The sequence below is a fragment of the Dendrobates tinctorius genome, unplaced genomic scaffold, assembly GCF_039654945.1.
Source record: "Dendrobates tinctorius isolate UK_male_01 unplaced genomic scaffold, ASM3965494v1 ptg000158l, whole genome shotgun sequence".
NCBI classification, from domain to species: Eukaryota; Metazoa; Chordata; class Amphibia; order Anura; family Dendrobatidae; genus Dendrobates; species Dendrobates tinctorius.
Genome location: NW_027361825.1, coordinates 17,115,611 through 17,135,206, shown reverse-complemented (window position 1 = coordinate 17,135,206; position 19,596 = coordinate 17,115,611). Strand labels below are relative to the sequence as shown.

Below are 19,596 nucleotides of genomic sequence, written 5' to 3'. Positions count from 1 at the left end.
TGACCCTGTCTGTAAGCCAAAACCAGGAGTGGGTGATAAATACAGAAGTGGTGACGTGGTTCTATTCTACTTTTCCTCTGATTGTTCCAAATACTGATGTAAAACACTGACCCAATACTGAACGTGGTCATACCATTAGGGTTTGTTCAGATGAGCGTAATTTTTGGTCATTTGTTAAACTGACCTAACGAGGACAGCACATAGTCCAATACAAGTGAATGGGGTAGTTCAGATGAATGATGGTCCGCGTGTAAAAAAAAAATCGCTACATCTGTTTCGTGGATCATTATCGCCCATTAAAGTCAATGGGTGCAGAAAAAATGTGACCTCGCCCATATTGCATCCATTTTTAATGGTTCCATTGTAAATATTAACAAAGGGCATATAAACGAATGTAAAAAAAACCCCTGATATACCGATGGCATATTCATGATATTGGGCCAATAAAGTCGTCTGTATTTTTTCTGCAAGGCCTGAATACACTTGAGAGATCGGGTGATAAGTCGGGTTAGTGCCTATGTGTATTTTAGTCCTAAGACAGGGACCGTAATAAATCGCTCCGGGGCCGACGGGTCTCCATTACTAATTGTCTGCTCTTTTACAGTGAGCTGCTTGAAGAGCTGGAGAATTGTACATCTGCTCCCATGATTGCTGAGTGTTTTGTCATGAGGGTAAGACGCCCCCTGCTGGTCATGCTAAGTTTCGCCAATACCCAAACTTGGACTGAAGGAGACGCCTTTTAGTTTTCTGGCACTTTCCCATTTTTGTAGAGTGTTAAATCACAAAAAGGTTACAAGTACCCCAGAAGACAGAACGTATGTCTATAAGGTGCTGCATGTGCCATACGGGATAAACACATTGTGACCCCAATTACTTGAGGGGTTCGGGTCGGAACCAATAGCAATGTACAGGATGTAATTGGTGGGATCTGCATTAAAGGTTTTTCATGGTACAAGCTTGTGATTTTGAGGAGAGGGATTTTTTTTCTTGGATTTCCTGCAAATAATTTTCAATTTGCTCAGCTGCTTGCCAGAATGAGTGAGGCTGATAACAGAGAACAATGTGCTGCATTCAACATCACATCAAATGGGGCTTTGGTTTTACTCTGATTTCAACTTTTTTTTTTTCCAGAGCGAAGAGTTTGACATCTATACGCTGTACTGTATGAACTATCCCAGGTAGCTGATTATCATATAAGATAATTTAATATCAAATAATTAAATGTAATGGAATACAATATAATATCCTAAGATATATTACAATAGAATGTAAAATATAATATGGAAAGTGATATTATAGAAGACAATATAATAATACATAATATAATATATAATATAATGTAATATAGTAAAATATCCTAATATACAATACATATGCTAGCTGAAGAGGCCGGCATTGCCCAGGCATAGTAACTAATTGCCGTCCTGCTCTCTCCCTCTGCCGTCCCGCTCTCTCCTTCCGAAGCCCAGCTCTCCATCCGCCGTCCCGCATTCTCCCTCAGCAGCCCCGATGTCTCCCTTCGAAGCCCCGCTCTCCCTCCGCAGCCCCCCTCTCTCCCTCCACAGCCCCACTCTCCACGCGCCGTCCCGCTCTATCCCTCCGCAGGCCCGCTCTCCATCCGTGTCCCGCTGTCTCCCTTGCAGCTCCACTCTACACCTGCATTCCGCACTTTCCCTCTGCAACCCCACTCTCCAGCCGCGAGTGGGCGGGGCTAAGTGGAGTGGGCGTGGCTTGATACATACACACACAGGCATACACTCACCTTATATATACACTGCTCAAAAAATAAAGGGAACACTTAAACAACAAGTAAATCAAACTTCTGTGAAATTAAGCTGTCCACTTAGGAAGCAACACTGATTGACAATCAATTTCACATGCTGTTGTGCAAATGGAATAGACAACAGATGGAAATTATTGGCAATTATCAAGACACTCTCAATAAAGGAGTGGTTCTCCAGGTGGGGACCACAGACCACATCTCAGTACAAATGCTTTCTGGCTGATGTTTTGGTCACTTTTGAATGTTGGTTGTGCTTTCACACTCGTAGTAGCATGAGACGGACTCTATAACCCACACAGCTGGCTCAGGTAGTGTTGCTCATCCAGGATGGCACATCAGTGCGAGCTGTAGCAAGAAGATTTGCTGTGTCTGTCAGCATAGTGTCCAGAGGCTGGAGGCGCTACCAGGAGACAGGCCAGTACACCAGGCGACATGGAGGGGGCCGTAGGAGGGCAACAACCCAGCAGCAGGACCGCTACCTCAGCCTTTGTGCAAGAAGAAACAGGAGGAGCACTGCCAGAGCCCTGCAAAATGAACTCCAGCAGGCCACAAATGTGCATGTGTCTGCACAAACGGTTAGAAACCGACTCCATGAGGATGGTCTGAGGGCCCGACATCCACAGATGGGGGTTGTGCTCACAGCCCAACACCGTGCAGGAAACTTGGCATTTGCCACAGAACACGAGGATTGGCAAATTTGCCACTGGCGCCCTGTGCTTTTCACAGATGAAAGCAGGTTCACACTGAGCACATGACAGATGTGACCGAGTCTGGAGACGCCGTGGAGAGCGATCTGCTGCCTGCAACATCCTTCAGCATGACTGGTTTGGCAGTGGGTCAGTAATAGTGTGGGGTGGCATTTCCTTGGAGGGCCGCACAGCCCTCCATGTGCTTGCAAGAAGTAGCCTGACTGCCATTAGGTACCGAGATGAGATCCTCAGACCCTTTGTGAGACCATATGCTGGTGCGGTTGGCCCTGGGTTCCTCCTAATGCAGGACAATGCCAGACCTCATGTGGCTGTAGTGTGTCAGCAGTTCCTGCAAGATGAAGGCATTGAAGCTATGGACTGGCCCGCCAGTTCCCCAGACCGGAATCCGATTGAGCACATCTGGGCCATCATGTCTCGCTCCATCCACCATCGCCACGTTGCACCACAGACTGTCCAGGAGTTGGTGAATGCTTTAGTCCAGGTCTTGGAAGAGATCCCTCAGGAGAACATCTGCCGCCTTATCAGGACCATGCCCAGGCGTTGTACAGTAGGGAGGTCATACAGGCACGTGGATGCCACACACACTATTGAGCATAATTTCCTTGTCATGAGGCATTTCCACTGAAGTTGAATCAATCTGTAATTTAATTTTCCACTTTGATTTTAAGTATCATTCCAAATCCAGACCCTCATGGGATATTCATTTGGATTTACATTGATCATTTTTATGATTTATTGTTCTCAATGCATTCCACTATGTAATTAATAAAGATTTGCAACTAGAATATTTCATTCTGTGATATCTAGGATGTGGTATTGTAGTGTTCCCTTTATTTTTTTGAGCAGTGTATATATATATATATATATATATATATATCTCAAAATAATACATTTTAATGTAAAATAATATATAATGTAATATTATAGAATACAGAATAATAGAATAAAAGACAATATAATTGAAAAGAGCAAAGAACAATATAACCTAATGTGATAGAGTAGAATAAAGCATCAATAATATCATATAATATACAATAGAATAGAATATAAATAATAGAATAAAAGACAACATTAAATAAAAAATAAAATAAAGTACAGTATAATAGAATTAAATATAATTTAACATAATATAAAATGCAATAGAATAAAATAGAATGTGATGGAATACAATAAAATATAAGACAACATAATAGAATACTATAATATAATGTAATACTGTATATTATATACGGTAACTTACTGAAATTATTTGCTTATTCTTTCCCCCCCTTTGTGAAATGTCTATGTTATCATTAGCATTTACTGTATATCTATATCATACATCTTCAACTTCTGACTCTCAAGCTGTTGGGAAACTACAACTCCCAGCATGTGTCCACAGCTACTGATAGCTATAGTTTTTCAACAGCTGAAGAGCCACAGATTGGACACCACTATATATAATAAAGCAAACAATACATCTACAGTATCCCATGGTTCATGGAATTAAAGGGGCATTCACATCTCCAAGATCCCGTCCCAATATTTAGAAGGTATAATAATAATAATAGCAAATACCTCCAATTAGAACTGTTGTGTGGTTCTTCTGATAAGCTACGTCACTTCCCCCATGTGCAGGTCATTGCAGTAAAGTATCCATGGTTACGACCACTAACTATCTGTCACTATATGAGTGGTCATAACCATGGATACCTAAGCTCCTGCAATGCCTGCACATACGGTAAGTGACATAGTGAATCAGGAGAACTATACTACATTTCTAATTGGAAATATTTGCTATTATTATTATTATTATTCTACCTACTACATTCTGGGATAGGATCTTGGAGACGGGAATACTCCTTTACCGTTAAGAAATTTCTCACAGTACATTTGCAGTCAAAATACCCCAAATACCCCCTGGGGGCACATGGATGATTTGCCAGTTGGGGCATATTAATGAATAACCCCTCGTGCGGTCTATTTACCTTCCTTCCCATCAGCTCGGTGTCTGTCCTCCGTGAATGCATGAAAAACGAGGAACTCGTGCAGTTCTTCAGGGAGCGTCAGGCGGTGTTGTGTCACTCGCTGCCACTAGAGACATATCTCCTGAAACCTGTCCAGCGGATTATGAAGTACCACCTTCTTCTACAGGTGAGACACAAGCATAGGATCTTAGACTGATCCAATGGACACCACTATTACAGATGTCGGCTTTCAGCAGAATCCTCAGACATTGTGGAAGAATGAACTATTTTACTAAGGACTAGTGATGAGTGCAAGTGCTCGTTACTTGAGTTTGCCCAGTGTGCTCGGGCATGCACCAAGTATCACGGATGCTCGATTGACATGTTCAAGTTCCCGCTGTCGCATGTTTCAGCACTATTAGCCACAAAACATGTGGTGATTGCCTGGGTTTGTCAGCCGTGAAACATACGGCCCCGTAGACTTGAACATGTTACTCGAGCACCCATGATACACGGAGCATACCTGAGCACCCTGGGCAAACTCGAGTAACGAGCACTTGCACTCATCACTACTGGGGACATACAGCAACCATTATCTGTATCATCACAACGTGGAGGATCTCAGGAAGGACTGAGACGCTATATAGTTCGGTGATAAATGGTGCCTGAACCACGGGCAGCATGTACTGTATTTAGACATTGCCTCAATCATTTCAGGCCGGTATGCTTACTCTGACACATTTAAAAGGTGGCCGGAAACGAAGCAGCTTGGGTGACTAGTCCAAAAAGCTGGTCCTGGGCAGCGTCTCACCACCTTTTCCACTTCCTATACAAACGCATAAGGAGAGGCCTGTCACTCACGGAGAGCAGACTAGAAGAAGCTACCCAGGACTGGCCTTTTGGACTAGTCACCCGAGCGGCTTGGTCCCCGGCCGGCTTTTAAATGTATATTTACTCTGAAATATTGCAGCGTTTCAAAGTTAAGCACATATGTATCAGCTGTCAGGTTCCCTTTAACAATTTCTAACAGTCTGCTCAGGATAGTCCCTCCACCGCATAAGCCTACAGCTATTGTATACTCCAACAAGCACACAAACTCCACCCAAAATAATGATGTCTGCCCTATATACTAATGTCCTTCCTATATATTTATCTCTGCTCAATATGCTGATGTCTGACGTATATACTGATATCTGCTCTGGGTTATATGGCAGGAGCTGGCCAAACACTTTGATAAAAATGTTCCTGGGTACGAAGTGATGGAGGAAGCCATTATCACTATGACGGCCGTGGCCTGGTACATCAATGACATGAAGAGGAAGCAGGAGCACGCTGTACGGCTCCAGGTATGCTGCCCCCTACAGTTGGTGAAAGGTGGCCCCCTGATTTGAAAGTGACCATACACCAATGAGATGTCTACTCTCTTACAAGTGTCCCACAATTATGGAATTTTGGGCATTCAGTTTGCAATGCCCAGCAAAGTTGTGGCCACAATCACAAAGGTCCTGTGATTGCACCTATGGGGGCGGTAAGGTCTTCCATCACTCCTACCTGGCTTTCTTCTCATCCAAGTCTTCTCCTGACTTGTCCTATGGGGACAGAATCCCGTCATGTCAATGATATCAATGGTGGCTCCCACCAAAGACCTAGAACGAGATGAAAGCTGTAGAGGAGCGATCGTCCGACCGGCTGTCACTTTAGAATTTATTCTAGTTATACATTTGATATCAATGGGACAGAAACTAACTTGCCCAGTATTCCTTGCCATGGTGGCTGTTGACGGATCCTGATGAAAGTGGTGGATCTTGCCGACAAAGGTCTCATGATTGTGCCTGTTTTGCCTCCAGGAAATCCAGAGCAAGCTTGTAAATTGGCAAGGTCCAGACCTGAGCGGGTTTGGGGAGCTCATCCTGGAAGGGACGTACCGTCTTCAACGCGTCAAGAAAGAGCGAGCGTTCTTCCTGTTTAGCAAGATGCTGCTCATCACCAAGAAGAGGATGGATCTGTTCATATACAAAATGCACATCTTTGTAAGTCCTTCTGTCCTGAAGAGCTGGCACTCTAACTCTCCTACCACCTCTCGCCTTTCCTTAGATGTTGGACCAATTATGTCCAACATGAGGTAGACATGTCATCATAGTACAGTCATGATCCATACGGACGAATAAAGCCACACGAGTGCAATCCAAGCATCATCTCTCAGCAAAAGTTGTATTTAAAGGGACTGTCAGCAAATCCCATCCCTACAACTTCCTTTATTGCATGTCATTGGAGATAAAGATCATTTTTGCAATTGGGTTTCATTAAAAATTTTGCAGTTTGCCGTCTATAGTCTCAGTGTAGCATCTACTGTAGAATGAGCTAACTGAAAATCTATCAGTGAGTTCTTGTCTGACAAGAGGGTTTGTTACTCTTTATCAAGACTGGTGTAGGGCTCCCTTGCGATATGCCAGTTTTGAGGGAATAAAAGAGGTGCCAAATTCATTAAGAAGGTGGACAGACCTCCATTTTTGTTCTCCTTTTAGTGCTGCAGCCTGGCCTTGGCTGAACATCTTAAGGACAGCTTGAGCTTCCGGGTATCGGACCTCACCATCCCCAAACACCAGCAGCTTATTCAGGTAAGACCTCCCGTTTGGAGTAGATGGGGCTCTTTTTTTTTTTTTTGCTAGTGCCAAAATATGGAATAAATAGGAAGCAATGAAAATCATATTTATCCAGATTCACCGATTTCAGACCGAAAACTCACGATAAGCGATAAAGTAGTGGGGAGGTGTTGTTTTTATCTTGGGTGGTCCGGAGTATTATTATACCGTGACTGCCCCCTTGTGGTTCTGAATAATTACCTCTCTCGTCTTCAGGCCAGAAACCAAGAGGAGAAACGTCTCTGGATTTATCACATAAAGCGACTTATTGTGGAAAACCACCCGGCGTCCATTCCTCAAAAGGTAAAACAGTGTGAATACAGCCAGCTGTGTCTGTGGTCAGTTCTTTTTTTATTTTGGCATGATTTCCCAAAGACATTTTGTTTCCGGGACTGACAACATTGGTGCCTTACACGTACTGTTGACCATTTTATAAAATTAATTTCCAAGGGTACAGTCTCTTTAAAAAAGAAAAGTTTTAATTCTTTATTTTTTAAGAGTTCAGTTTATTCATTTATTTTAGTATTTTTTGCTGTTTTCTTGCATTTTTTTTATACTGGCCACCACTAGGCCCAATACTAGACTCACACTTACTGTTCTGTACAGATTACTGTATCACAGCTCACCTCCTCCCCCTCTTGTAGATCATTTTCTGATGACATATTTCCTTTAAAAAGAATCTGTCGGCAGGATTTTGCTATGCAATCTGGGAGCAGAATGATGTAGGAGCTGAAAGCCTGAATCCAGCGATGTGTCACTTGCTGATCTGCTTGCTGTTCATTTGAATGTGGAGCCCTGTATAATCCCACCCACACTCCTGATTGGCTGCTTTCTGTGTATACGGTGGATAGGCAGAAAGCTGCCAATCAGTGGTGGGGGGGTGTGGTTGGACTAAGAGGCACAAGATCCCTAGTCCTGTAGTGATACTCTCCAGCTGGTAAAACACTGATTTTATTGAAACAGCAACACACAGCCCAGTAACTGACATATCGCTGGAATCAGGGTCTCTGCCCCTACATCGTGCTGCTCTCAGATTACATAGCAACAATCTTTACAGTAACTTTAACCCTTTCGCGCCAGAGCCTGTTTAGGCCTTTGTGACCGAGCCAATTTTTTCAATTCTGACCACTGTCCCTTTATGAGGTCATAACTCTAGAACGCTTTAATGGATCTTGCTGGTTCTGACATTGTTATCTTGTGACATATTGTACTTCATGTTAGTGGTAAAATTTCTTTGATATGACTTGCGTTTATTTGTTAAAAAAATGAAAATTTGGCAAAAAATTTCAAAGATTTCACAATTTTAAAACTTTTAATTTTTACGCCCTTAAATCGGAGAGTCATATCGCACAAAATAGTTAATAAATAACATTTCCACATGTCTACTTTACATCAGCACAATTTTGGAAACAAATTTTTTTTTTGTTAGGAAGTTATAAGGGTTAAAAGTTGACCAGCGATTTCTCATTTTTACAACAAAATTTACAAAACCATTTTTTTTAGGGACCACCTCACATTTGAAGTGAGTTTGGAGGGTCAATATGACAGAAAATACCCAAAAGTGACACCCCTCAATGTACTCAAAACCACATTCAAGAAGTTTATTAACCCTTCAGGTGCTTCACATGAATGAATGGAATGTGTAAGGAAAATATAAACATTTAACTTTTTTTCACAAACATTTTACTTCAGAACCAATTTTTTTATTTTCACAAGTGTAAAAAGAGAAAATGAACCACAAAATTTTTTGTGCAATTTCTCCCAAATACGCCGATATCCAATATGTGGGGATAAACCACTGTTTGGGCGCACGGTAGAGCTCAGAAAGGAAGGAGCGCCGTTTGACTTTTTCAATGCAGAATTGGCTGGAATTGATATCGGACGCCATGTCACGTTTGGAGAGCCCCTGATGTGCCTAAACAGTGGAAACCCCACAAGTGACCCCATTTTGGAAACTAGACCCCCTAAGGAACTTATCTAGATGTGTGGTGAGCACTTTGAACCCCCCAGTGCTTCACAGAAGTTTATAACGTAGAGCCATGAAAATAAAAAATTATATTTTTTCCACAAAAATGATCTATTCGCCCCAAAGTTTTTTGCAATTTATCCTGCGTACGCCTATACCCCATATGCGGGGGGTAAACCACTGTTTGGGCACACGGCAGAACTCAGAAAGGAAGGAGCACCGTTTGACTTTTTCAATGCAGAATTGTCTGGAATTGAGATCGGACGCCATGTCGCGTTTGGAGAGCCTTTAATGTGCTCAAACAGTTGAAACCCCCCACAAGTGACACCATTTTGGAAACTAGACCCTCTGAGGAACTTTTCTAGATGTGTGGTGAGCACTTTGAGCCCCGAAGTGCTTCGCAGACGTTTATAACATAGAGCCGTGAAAATAAAAAAAATCATTTTTTTTCCACAAAAATGATCTTTTAGCCCCCAATTTTTTTATTTTCACAAATGTAACAGGAGAAATTGGACCCAAAAAGTTGTTGTCCAATTTGTCCTAAATACGCTGGTACCCCATATATGGGAGAAAACTACTGTATGGACACACGCCGGGGCTCGGAATGGAGGTAGTGACCTTCTCGAATGCAGACTTTGATGGAATGGTCTGCGGGTGTCATGTTGCGTTTGCAGAGACCCTGATGTGCCTAAACAGTAGAAACCCCCAACAAGTGACCCCATTTTGGAAACTAGACCCCCTAAGGAACTTATCTAGATGTGCAGTGAGCACTTTGAACCCCCAAGCGTTTCACTAAAGTTTATAATGTAGAGCCGTAAAAATAAAAAAATCATTTTTTTCCACAAAAATGATCTTTTTGCCCCCAATTTTTTTTATTTTCACAAGGGTAACAGGAGAAATTGGACCCCAAAAGTTGTTGTCCAATTTGTCCTGAATACGCTGGTACCCCATATATGGGAGAAATCTACTGTATGGCACACGTCGGGGCTCGGAAGGGAAGTAGTGACGTTCTGGAATGCAGAATTTGATGGAATGGTCTGCGGGTGTCATGTTGCATTTGCAGAGCACCTAATGTGCCTAAACAGTGGAAACCCCCAATTCTAATTCCAACCCTAACCCCAACATACCTCTAACCCTAATCTCAAGCCTAACCATAACCCTATCCACAAACCTAACACCAACACACCCCAAACCCTAATCCCAACCCTAACCCTAGCCCCAACGCTAACCCTAATTTTAGCCTCAATCCTAGCCCAAGCTTTAGCCCCAACCCTAACCCTAACTTTAGCCTAACCTTAGCCCTAACTTCAGCCTAAGCCTAACTTCAGACTAACCCCAACTTTAGTCTAACAATAACACTAACTTTACCCTAACAATAACCCTAACAGTAATCCTAACTATCAGTAACCCTAGCTTTAGCCTAACAGTAACCATAACAGTAACCATAACTTTAGCCTAACCCTAACCCTAACAGTAACCCTACCTATAGTACTAACCCTAACAGTAACCCTAACTATAGCACTAACCCTTACTATAGCACTAACCTTAACCCTAACTATAGCATTAACCCTAACAATAGCACTAACCCTAACCATAGCACTAACCCTAACAATAGCACTAACCCTAACCCAAGCCCTAACCTGCGTACCTGCTTTTTTTACATTTTTTTACTATTTTTTTTTTGTGACAAGATCGCTGCCTGGCATAGCTATTGCCAGCAGCGCTTGTCACACTGTTTCTCCTCTGATCTGGCACTGACAGGAGATCAGAGGAGAAGCAGCGTTACTGTGTGACAAGATCGCTGTGCCAGGCAGCGATCTTGTCACACAGTAACACTGTTTCTCCTCTCATCTCCTGTCAGTGCGAGATCAGAGTAGAAGTGGCATTACTATGAGTCAGATCGCTGGGAAAGCTGTTGCTACAACAAGCTTTCCCAGCGAGCTCTCTCATTGGCTGCTGTGACGCTGACATCATCAGGACCTGAACCAATCAGGTCTCGATGAGGTCAGGGGTCGCAGGAAGCATTGTGCGCCGGGATCACCGCATTATAAGGTACGTGGGGGTCCCGGAGGGGCACAAAACCGCCGACAGTAGATAAACATTGGCGCTGCACAAAACCCAGCAAGCGCTGACGTATATCTACCGTTGGCGGTCTGGAAGCGGTTAATTTATGAACATATTAACTTTACATGAATAACGTGTCCCCTCAATGGGAACTAAGATTTTTTTAAATAAAATTTTGTCGTGATGAACTCAGACTGGTAATTCATTGTTACTATTATTTTATTTTCTAGGCGAAACAAGTTCTGCTTGAAAACACATTCCAAAGTAAGACGACATTCGTTGCCCATATAAAAGTTCTAAAAAAACTCTTTTAAAGGGTTTTTTTCCGATTTCAGACAACCGCTGTCCCATGTGCAGTTTAAATAAAAAAAAATATATATATATATATATATATATATATATGTGTGTGCTTTACCCCCCATCCTTGGGTCCAGTGCTGGGTCTCCGCCTCTGGTCCTGGTGTATTTTATTGTCCGCAGTGCTGATGTTACGTCAACGGCACTGCAGCCGATCAGTGAGCCAAGTGCCATCACAACCGATGAGCTCATTTATTGGCTGTCGACGTGATGGACAAAAACAGAAACCAGGAGCCGCGGCGGAGACTCAGTGCTGGAGACTCTGTGCTGGACCCGGGGAGGAGGAGTAAAGCCTAACTGAAAAAAAAACCAGACTACAGTTGGGGGACAATGGTTTTCTGAAAACCCCTGTAATGTGATCTTCTGAATCTTTTCTTGCAACAGACTCTATGGATGTGCTACCTACTGCTGACAGCCCCAAATCTCCTTGGATGGAGGATTTGTGGACGTTTCCCCGTAACCGGAGACAATCGGGTAGGGATCTTTTCTTTACAGTTTCATATCACTACGCAGGTTCATGAAGACTTAAAGGGAATGTACAGTTTTGTAACCTTTTTTTTTTCCTCCAAAGTATCTTAAAGTGAATGAACTTTGACTTAAAAAAATAAAAACAAAAAACCCTTCTGTTTTGTGTATACAGCTCCTGTGCAGACCTATGTGCTTACTCTGAATCTGCAGTCATGTATTCACCTAGTTGGCCTCCTCTTCCTTTTCCATATGTAAGAGAAAAACATATCACTGCAGGTGCTGACTACAGCTTTTGTTTGCAGTCTGTAACCATGGCGACGCATTGGTTGGTAAAGCAGTTGTGTACACAATACGGGCAGTGTCAGACTGGGATGCCAAGGGCCCTCCAGTAACATTGACTTTGGGGGGGCCCACTTTTCACCTGTATACAAATATTACACGACCTTGGTTCACAAATGTACCTATCGCTACATAATAATAAACTGGGTAGTTTGGGTAATGAATGATGAGCTACGTTTTTCTGAACAAAGTGATTCAAGTGAATTATGACAAGTACTGACCATATAGTAAGGTTGGGGGCCCTGATTTGCACAGGGGCCCACCGGGGGATTCCCCTGTTCCCCTATGGGCCAGTCCGAGCCTGAATACGGGTGAAAGTTTTTTGTTTTGTTTAAACTTTTTGAAAATTTGATCTATTTTTTATTTTCGATGCACTGGATCAATACAAAATAGTTACAAACCCGTTTTATATCAGCTGTAGACTCCCCGAGTGACTCATTCCTAGCAATTTTGGATATAAATCTGCCAATGTGAGGTATCGCTGCAGATGGCTACAATCTCTACAACAATGCCTTTCTAGTTTCATTGTGATTTTTTTTTTTAGGAACAAAAACAAAACCACAGGTCAGGTCACAACCATGGGAGCAGCATGAGAAAAATGTCATTTCCAGCCAAGAATTCCTAAAATCTTAGAAACGCATGGAAAAAAAAGCAGTAAAATATGATCCAGTAACCAGGGATTGTTATACAGCCCCTCGGAGAATTCTGACTCAATTTTTTTTTTTCTAGAAACAGCGCCACTCTTGCTCTCTGGCTGAGTCTAGTATTGCAGCCATCCTTCGTACTGAAATATACAGATAGATAATAGACAGATAATTCAATAAATAAAGGACAAAGGATCGGAGTGTGCAGATGTAGAAGAGAAAATAAATATTGGATATGTTGGATTTCAACATGTTCAATCATTTTTCTTAAGGACATAAGTCATTGCCAGAAGTGTGGCCTCTATCCACTGAAACACATGTATCCTCAATGGAATTGCGTGTGCATGTATATATGCGAGATGGTGATCATCTATTGAAGGTATTCTGGCAGAATCCACTAGTTTATAGGGGACCTCCTAACTCTCCTCTCACGCCAGATGTCAGGAGGAGGTAAGATAAGGTATATTGAAAGGAACATGATTGATCCTTATGACAGAATCCACCAATTTTTGCAGGACTGTCCTGCCATCAAATACCAGGAGAGGGAAGGATTGGGCACGTTGAATTCAACATGCCTCATCCTTTGTTCCCAAGAGAGTTAGGCCACCATCAGAAATACCTGACAGCAGGTTAAAGGGGGCATCCACCTTGGGAAAAAAACCTAAGTGCATGTATTTTGGGCAAAAAAAATTTTTGCAATTGGGATTCATTAAAAATGTTGCAATTTTTTTTTGCATTTCTAAGTTTTTTTTGTCTGCATGTTCCACGTTAATATGATCTATGGTTATAAATCAGCCGAGAGGTACCCAGAAACAGACAGGTAAAAGAGCTACAAACTATCCAATCAGACCGTCATAGTGGGCTCACTGATGGGTTTCTTAGTTAACTCATTCTGCAGCCAATAAAAGACGGTACAATACAGAGGCTGCAGAAGGCAAACGGTGTGAAATGTTTACTGGAACCCAATGGGAAAAATTATTTTTAGCCCAAAAGTTAAAAAAAATAAATAAATTGTCCCGAAAAATGGACAACCCCTTTAAAGGCCTCCATACACGATAGACAAGAAAAGAGAAAAACCTAGAAAAATCCACGTACCCACGTCCTCCTGGAGGGTCGTCTTATGTCTTGATATTGTTCTTTCAGAGCCGCCTCAGTACATGTGCAGCCCGGGAAAGATCAAGAAGTCGTTCACTCTGCAGAGCCTGAGCTCTGGCTCTCAGCACCGCCGGGGGCGCCGGCTTTCTGGTAAGAGTCGCGGGTCACTCAGGCATCGTGGAGGGAAAACTTACTCGTCTTCACAAAAGTGAAAGTTCATTTTAAGATTTGGAATATTCTCAATATTAGTTGTAACATATACCTTACCTCCCACAGAGCCGGCCAAGGAGCTCCAAGCCGCATTCGAACAAAGCGGTGCGTAATGGCTGTATGATTCTTTCTTTTTATAACATATCATTAAGCTAATACCGCTGCGTGAGTTCCTTATATGTCACGTTCATCAATTAGAGAATTTCCAGAATTGCTAAACATTCTGCTTTTTTCTCCGTCACATTTTTCCATGTGCCATCTCTGATAATATAATCACTTAAAAAGTAACTTTCATTTAGATTTTTTCCCATAATTTTCTCCGGCAGTTCTGTAACATTTGCAAATCAATTTGTTAGGGGATTTGTCTTCATTACTGTAAAAAAAAAAAAAAAAAACGGCATGAAAGTGACTTTTGCCCCCACGCTCTTCCCCAGTCTATTTTCCTGCCTTCAGCTGTACTGATATCAGAATGTACTCATGTGGAGTACAGATGATGGCAGTGAAATGACCAGATCCGCTCCTGTGTCTCACTTACTCTGGGATAAGCTGCTATATCTTGTTCAGGTAAGCAGGACACTCAGCGGAGGAGACAGGATCTGAGCTGACCCATCACTGCCATCATCTGTACTCCACATGAGTACGTTCTGATATCAATGCAGCTGAAAGCCAGAAAATAGATAGGGGAAAATGCAATTTTTTTTTTTACGGGAATTAAGTTAAATTTCCTAATAAAGTTATTTGGAAAGTTACATAAGTTTCCATGTTGGATAAAATAATTAAAAAATATACAGTTTCAGTACTTTGTAAATCTTAATATTGTGGCTGAGAGTTGGTCTGGCATAGCTATTATATTAAGCAATCAGTCATCCCTCACCCCTTTTTTAGATGGACCTGGGAATCTGTCAGCAAGTTTTTGCTGTGTAACCTAAAAGCAACATGATGTAGGGGCAGAGAGCCTGATTCCAGCGATGTATCACTTACTGGGCTGTGGTCAGTAAAATCAGTGTTTTATCAGCAGGATATTATCATCACAGGACTAGGGATCTTGTGCCTCCTGGTCCTAACATGCCCCCCAGCACTGATTGGCAGCTTTCTGTACAGTGTACACAGAAATCATCCAATGAGTGGCGAGGGCGGGGTTATACACAGCTCAGCAATCTGCAGCAAACTGTGATTTTATCACCCAGTAAACTAAGTGACACATCGCTGGACTCAGGGTCTCTCCCCTACATCATGCTGAGGTCAGATTACACAGCAATAACCTGCTGACATATTCCCTTTAATGTTTGATAAAGTATTGCTCATTGGATTTGCAGAACTGACCAGATTGTTCTAATAATCTTTTATTTATTTGTTCTAGGTTTGGTGCAGATGAAAGTAAGTTTGTGTAATAAAAGATGAAAAATAAACTTTATTTTTCATCTTTTACGCTGACATTTTGCTCTTTGTTTCTTGACACTTTGGCAAAACAAAAAAGAGAACTCTTCTTTTCTTGCTGTCCTGCATGTGAGCATGTTATATGAGTGTGGGTATTTTTTTAATTAAATGCATGTGTATTGGGCTATAAAAACTTTTTTTTTTTCATTGAGCTTCATTCAAATTTTACAACATTTGGAAATGTACAGGCTCAATGTTGAGGATCCACCTGTGCGCTTGTTCTGATGGGAGCGTTTATAACTCTTATGTCATTATATGAATTGCTCTATGCTGATTTATGAACACAGACCACATTAAGGTTCAACTGAAATTTCATGTGATCATAACTCAGCTGAGAGAAGCTTTAAAAAAAAAGCAAACAACAGATAGAGTTACAAAATCTCCCATTAGAAAAATTCAAAGTTAAAGGGAATCTGTCACCAGATTTTAGCTTCCTCAGCTGAGAGCAGCATAATGTAGGGGCAGAGACCCTGATTCCAGCGATGTATCACTTAGTTTACTGGGCGCATGGCAGAGCTTGGAAGGAAAGGAGCGCCGTTTGACTTTTTCAACGCAAAATCGGCTGGAATTGAGATCGGACGCCATGTCGCGTTTGGAGAGCCTTTAATGTGCTCAAACAGTTGAAACCCCCCACAAGTGACCCCATTTTGGAAACTAGACCCCCTGAGGAACTTATCTAGATGTGAGGTGAGCACTTTGAACCCAGAAGAGCTTCACAGAAGTTTATAACATAGAGCCGTGAAAATAAAAAATCATATATTTTCCACAAAAATGATCTTTTTCCCCCAGTTTTTTATTTTCCCAAGGGTAACAGAAGAAACTGGATCCCAAAATTGTTGTGCAATTTGTCCTGAGTACGTAGGTACCCCATATGTGGGGGGAACCACTGTTTGGGTACATGGCAGAGCTCAAAAGGCAAGGAGCGCCAGATTTTACTGTTATGGTTTGCAGGTCCCATGACCCACTGGGAGAGCCCATGAGGTGCCAGAACTGCAGAACCCTCATAAGTGACCCCATTTTACGAACTACACCTCTCAATGAATTCATCTAGGGGTGCAGTGATCATATTGACACCATGGGTGTGTCACAGAACTTTATACCATGAATACCCCCATCAGCCGCTCCTGCTGTCACTGTTATTAGCAGCACCAGAGGTAGGTTGATGGGATTAATAGTCTCTTTTATCACTTAAATGTAGCTCTCGTCATTCTCCTCTGCTCACGCTGATCATCGGCAGAGCAGGGGAGAATGATGAGAGCCGTGTTCAGCACCCGGTGCCGGGGAACAGAGCTTACTGTAACGCTTCTTCCCTGGTACCCGTCCGGGTGGTACTGATGCGACACACACATGCCACACGTGTGCCGCAAATATACCACACACGGACACTGACATCTCCGGTATCGGAAATATCAGGACTTGTGAAAGAGGCCTTATAGCGGGTTTTTATGTTTGGCTGCTGTCACACACTAAAAGACACTTTTTATTGCAAAAAATAGTTTTTGCATCACCACATTTTGAGAGCTATAATTTTTCCAGATTTCGGCCACCGAGTCATGTGAGGTCTTGTTTTTTGTAGGACTAGTTGACGTTTTTATTGGTACCATTTTCGGGCACATGACATTTTTTGATCACTTTCTATTCCGATTTTTGGGAGGCAGAATGAACAAAAAACAGCAATTCATGCATTTCTTTTGGAGGGGGCGTTTACACCATTCCGCGTGTGGTAAAATTGATAAAGCAGTTTTATTCTTCGTGTCAGTACGACTACAGCATATCTCATTTATATCATTTTTTTATGTTTTGTCGCTTTTATACAATAAAACCTCCGGTTATGGAGCTGTATGGGGGCTTGTTTTCTGCGGGACAAGATGACGTTTTCAGCGGTACCATGTTTATTTTTATCCGTCTTTTTGACTGCGTGTTATTTCACTTTTTGTTCAGCGGTATGATAAAGCATTGTTTTTTGCCTTGTTTTTTTATGGTGTTCACTAAAGGGGTTAACTAGTCGGACAGTTTTATAGGTCGGGTCCTTACGGACGCGGCGATACCAAATATGTGCACTTTTATTCTTTAGATTTTTTTTAATTCAAATATTTATTTAGTGATAGAGTATATATTGTTTTTTATTATTATTTTTTAGGTTTTTTTATATTGTTACAATTATTTAAAAAAAAATTAACTTTTTTTTTAACTTTTACACTTTGTCCCTATTTTGCAGGCTGATCGCTTCTATAGCATGCAGATGAAGCAGCATCTGCATGCTACAAAAGCTGTCAGCACTGCATTTTGTGCACTGACACTGACAGACTTCCTGATCATGCACTGTGCATGACAGGAAGTTTCTTAGCTATGGTGACCCAGAAGTCATCATGACGACATCAGGTTACCATGGCACCAATCGGGACCCCGCGTCATGCCACGGGGACTCCGATCCAAAGGCAGAGGGGCTGTCAAATAGAAGGTATAAAATTGAAAATATTTATTTTATTACCAAAATGCTGACATATAATAAACAGACTCAAACAAAAAGGCACATACAGAGCACATGCATGAAGGACAACGAACACTGTTGTAGCAGAGATGGTTAGCTCGCATACCTTTACAAGAAGTTGCACCTATCAAAATATCCTTGTAACATGTGTTACAAAAAAAGTGCATAGTGCAAGTGAAGTGCAATAGATGTGAAGGGGGCCCTTAGTGTATGAAAAGAATACAAAACACAAGTGTGTATAGGGCATAAAAGGATCACCTATCATGGAATGCTCATACCCATCAATAGCTGCCAGTGTGTGTCCAATTGCAGCCCCGACGCGTGTTTCGCGGGGTTAAAGTTCCGGGAGCGGTCTGTGACCGCTCCTGGCACCTAGTCCCGGGTGTCAGCAGCAAGAATCAGCTGAAACCTAGCAGCGATCGGCTGCACCCCCCCCCCCCGTGTGCGCAGCCAATCGTGATGATGCACTATATCAGACAGGCCCAGGTCACATGTATGGTATAGTATGTCAGATGACGGAGAGGGGTTAAACAGACACGTCAAACCCAGCGTGAAAATGGAAACATTTACTCAACTCTTACTTTAAAAAACAAACAAAGTTCTTTGGCCTTTTTTTTTTATCAACAATTGATCAATCGATATGCAGTGAATCAAAAGTCCAGTCGTCCTAAATATACATGTATTAATACTGTTTTCTTTTCCGCGCACACTAATCCCTGCTGTGCTGTCACACAACTGTAGAATTTCTTCAGTGTGTTATGGCTTTCTCTCCCTAGCTCTATGGCTGAGCTGTGACCTATTCTCACGATGAAGATTCACCACAAAATAGCTGCTGCATTCCCTGCCTCTGCTTTTATACAGGCTATTATAGTCCTTTTCTGATTGACTGTGCATTACCATGTGATGTGATAGCTGCAAGGCATTATAGGGAAGTCTGTGATCCTTTTCTGGCATATGCAGTCTTCTACAATGCAATTTTCCGCTACTTTTTCAAATAGCACTCTCTTTACCAGATTGGGGGGGGTGCACACCACACCAGGAACTTCTTCTAATCAGCTGTTATTGGGACCCAAGTGTACAAAGCTGAATTAGCACAGCGCCACACACTGTGTAGTGGCCCTTCGCAGCTACTACAGCTAGGTTCCAATTGGAGTGAATAGAATCTGAGCTGCAGTACCTAAGAATGTCCACTACACAGTGTGCGGCACTGTAGTGCTCTTTATACAGAACTACCTGAAGAGCCCGACGTTGCCCAGGCATAGTAACTAACTGTGGTTAGTTATAACAAATTATAACGATTATATTGCACATACGTGTCACATGTGTATCTAATCTTCTCCTTGTGATACTGTCTGCTGAGCTGTGTATTGAATCCTCTCCTGTGTGATACTGACTGCTGAGCTGTGTATCTAATCCTATCCTGTGTGATACTGTCTGCTGAGCCG

General features: G+C 42.2%; 1 protein-coding gene and 1 long non-coding RNA gene across 2 annotated transcripts in view; one reads left to right on the top strand and one right to left on the bottom strand.

The window, feature by feature from the left end:
- Nucleotides 1–19,157, bottom strand: part of LOC141051899 (uncharacterized) — a 34,777-nt gene extending 15,620 nt beyond the window's left edge. The window contains exons 1-2 of the long non-coding RNA XR_012220709.1: nucleotides 19,049–19,157; nucleotides 14,281–14,596 (exon numbers count right to left, since the gene is read on the bottom strand). This is a non-coding gene — a long non-coding RNA (uncharacterized lncRNA). The remainder of the gene's footprint in view (nucleotides 1–14,280; nucleotides 14,597–19,048) is intronic.
- PLEKHG2 (pleckstrin homology and RhoGEF domain containing G2) overlaps nucleotides 1–19,596 on the top strand; it is a 113,820-nt gene that overhangs the window by 74,835 nt on the left and 19,389 nt on the right. The window contains exons 6-17 of the mRNA XM_073549017.1: nucleotides 605–671; nucleotides 1,132–1,178; nucleotides 4,476–4,626; nucleotides 5,654–5,785; nucleotides 6,287–6,469; nucleotides 6,965–7,057; nucleotides 7,298–7,384; nucleotides 11,342–11,375; nucleotides 11,852–11,941; nucleotides 14,062–14,163; nucleotides 14,290–14,328; nucleotides 15,584–15,600. Of these exons, the coding sequence (XP_073405118.1) occupies nucleotides 605–671; nucleotides 1,132–1,178; nucleotides 4,476–4,626; nucleotides 5,654–5,785; nucleotides 6,287–6,469; nucleotides 6,965–7,057; nucleotides 7,298–7,384; nucleotides 11,342–11,375; nucleotides 11,852–11,941; nucleotides 14,062–14,163; nucleotides 14,290–14,328; nucleotides 15,584–15,600 (1,042 nt within the window). The remainder of the gene's footprint in view (nucleotides 1–604; nucleotides 672–1,131; nucleotides 1,179–4,475; nucleotides 4,627–5,653; nucleotides 5,786–6,286; nucleotides 6,470–6,964; nucleotides 7,058–7,297; nucleotides 7,385–11,341; nucleotides 11,376–11,851; nucleotides 11,942–14,061; nucleotides 14,164–14,289; nucleotides 14,329–15,583; nucleotides 15,601–19,596) is intronic.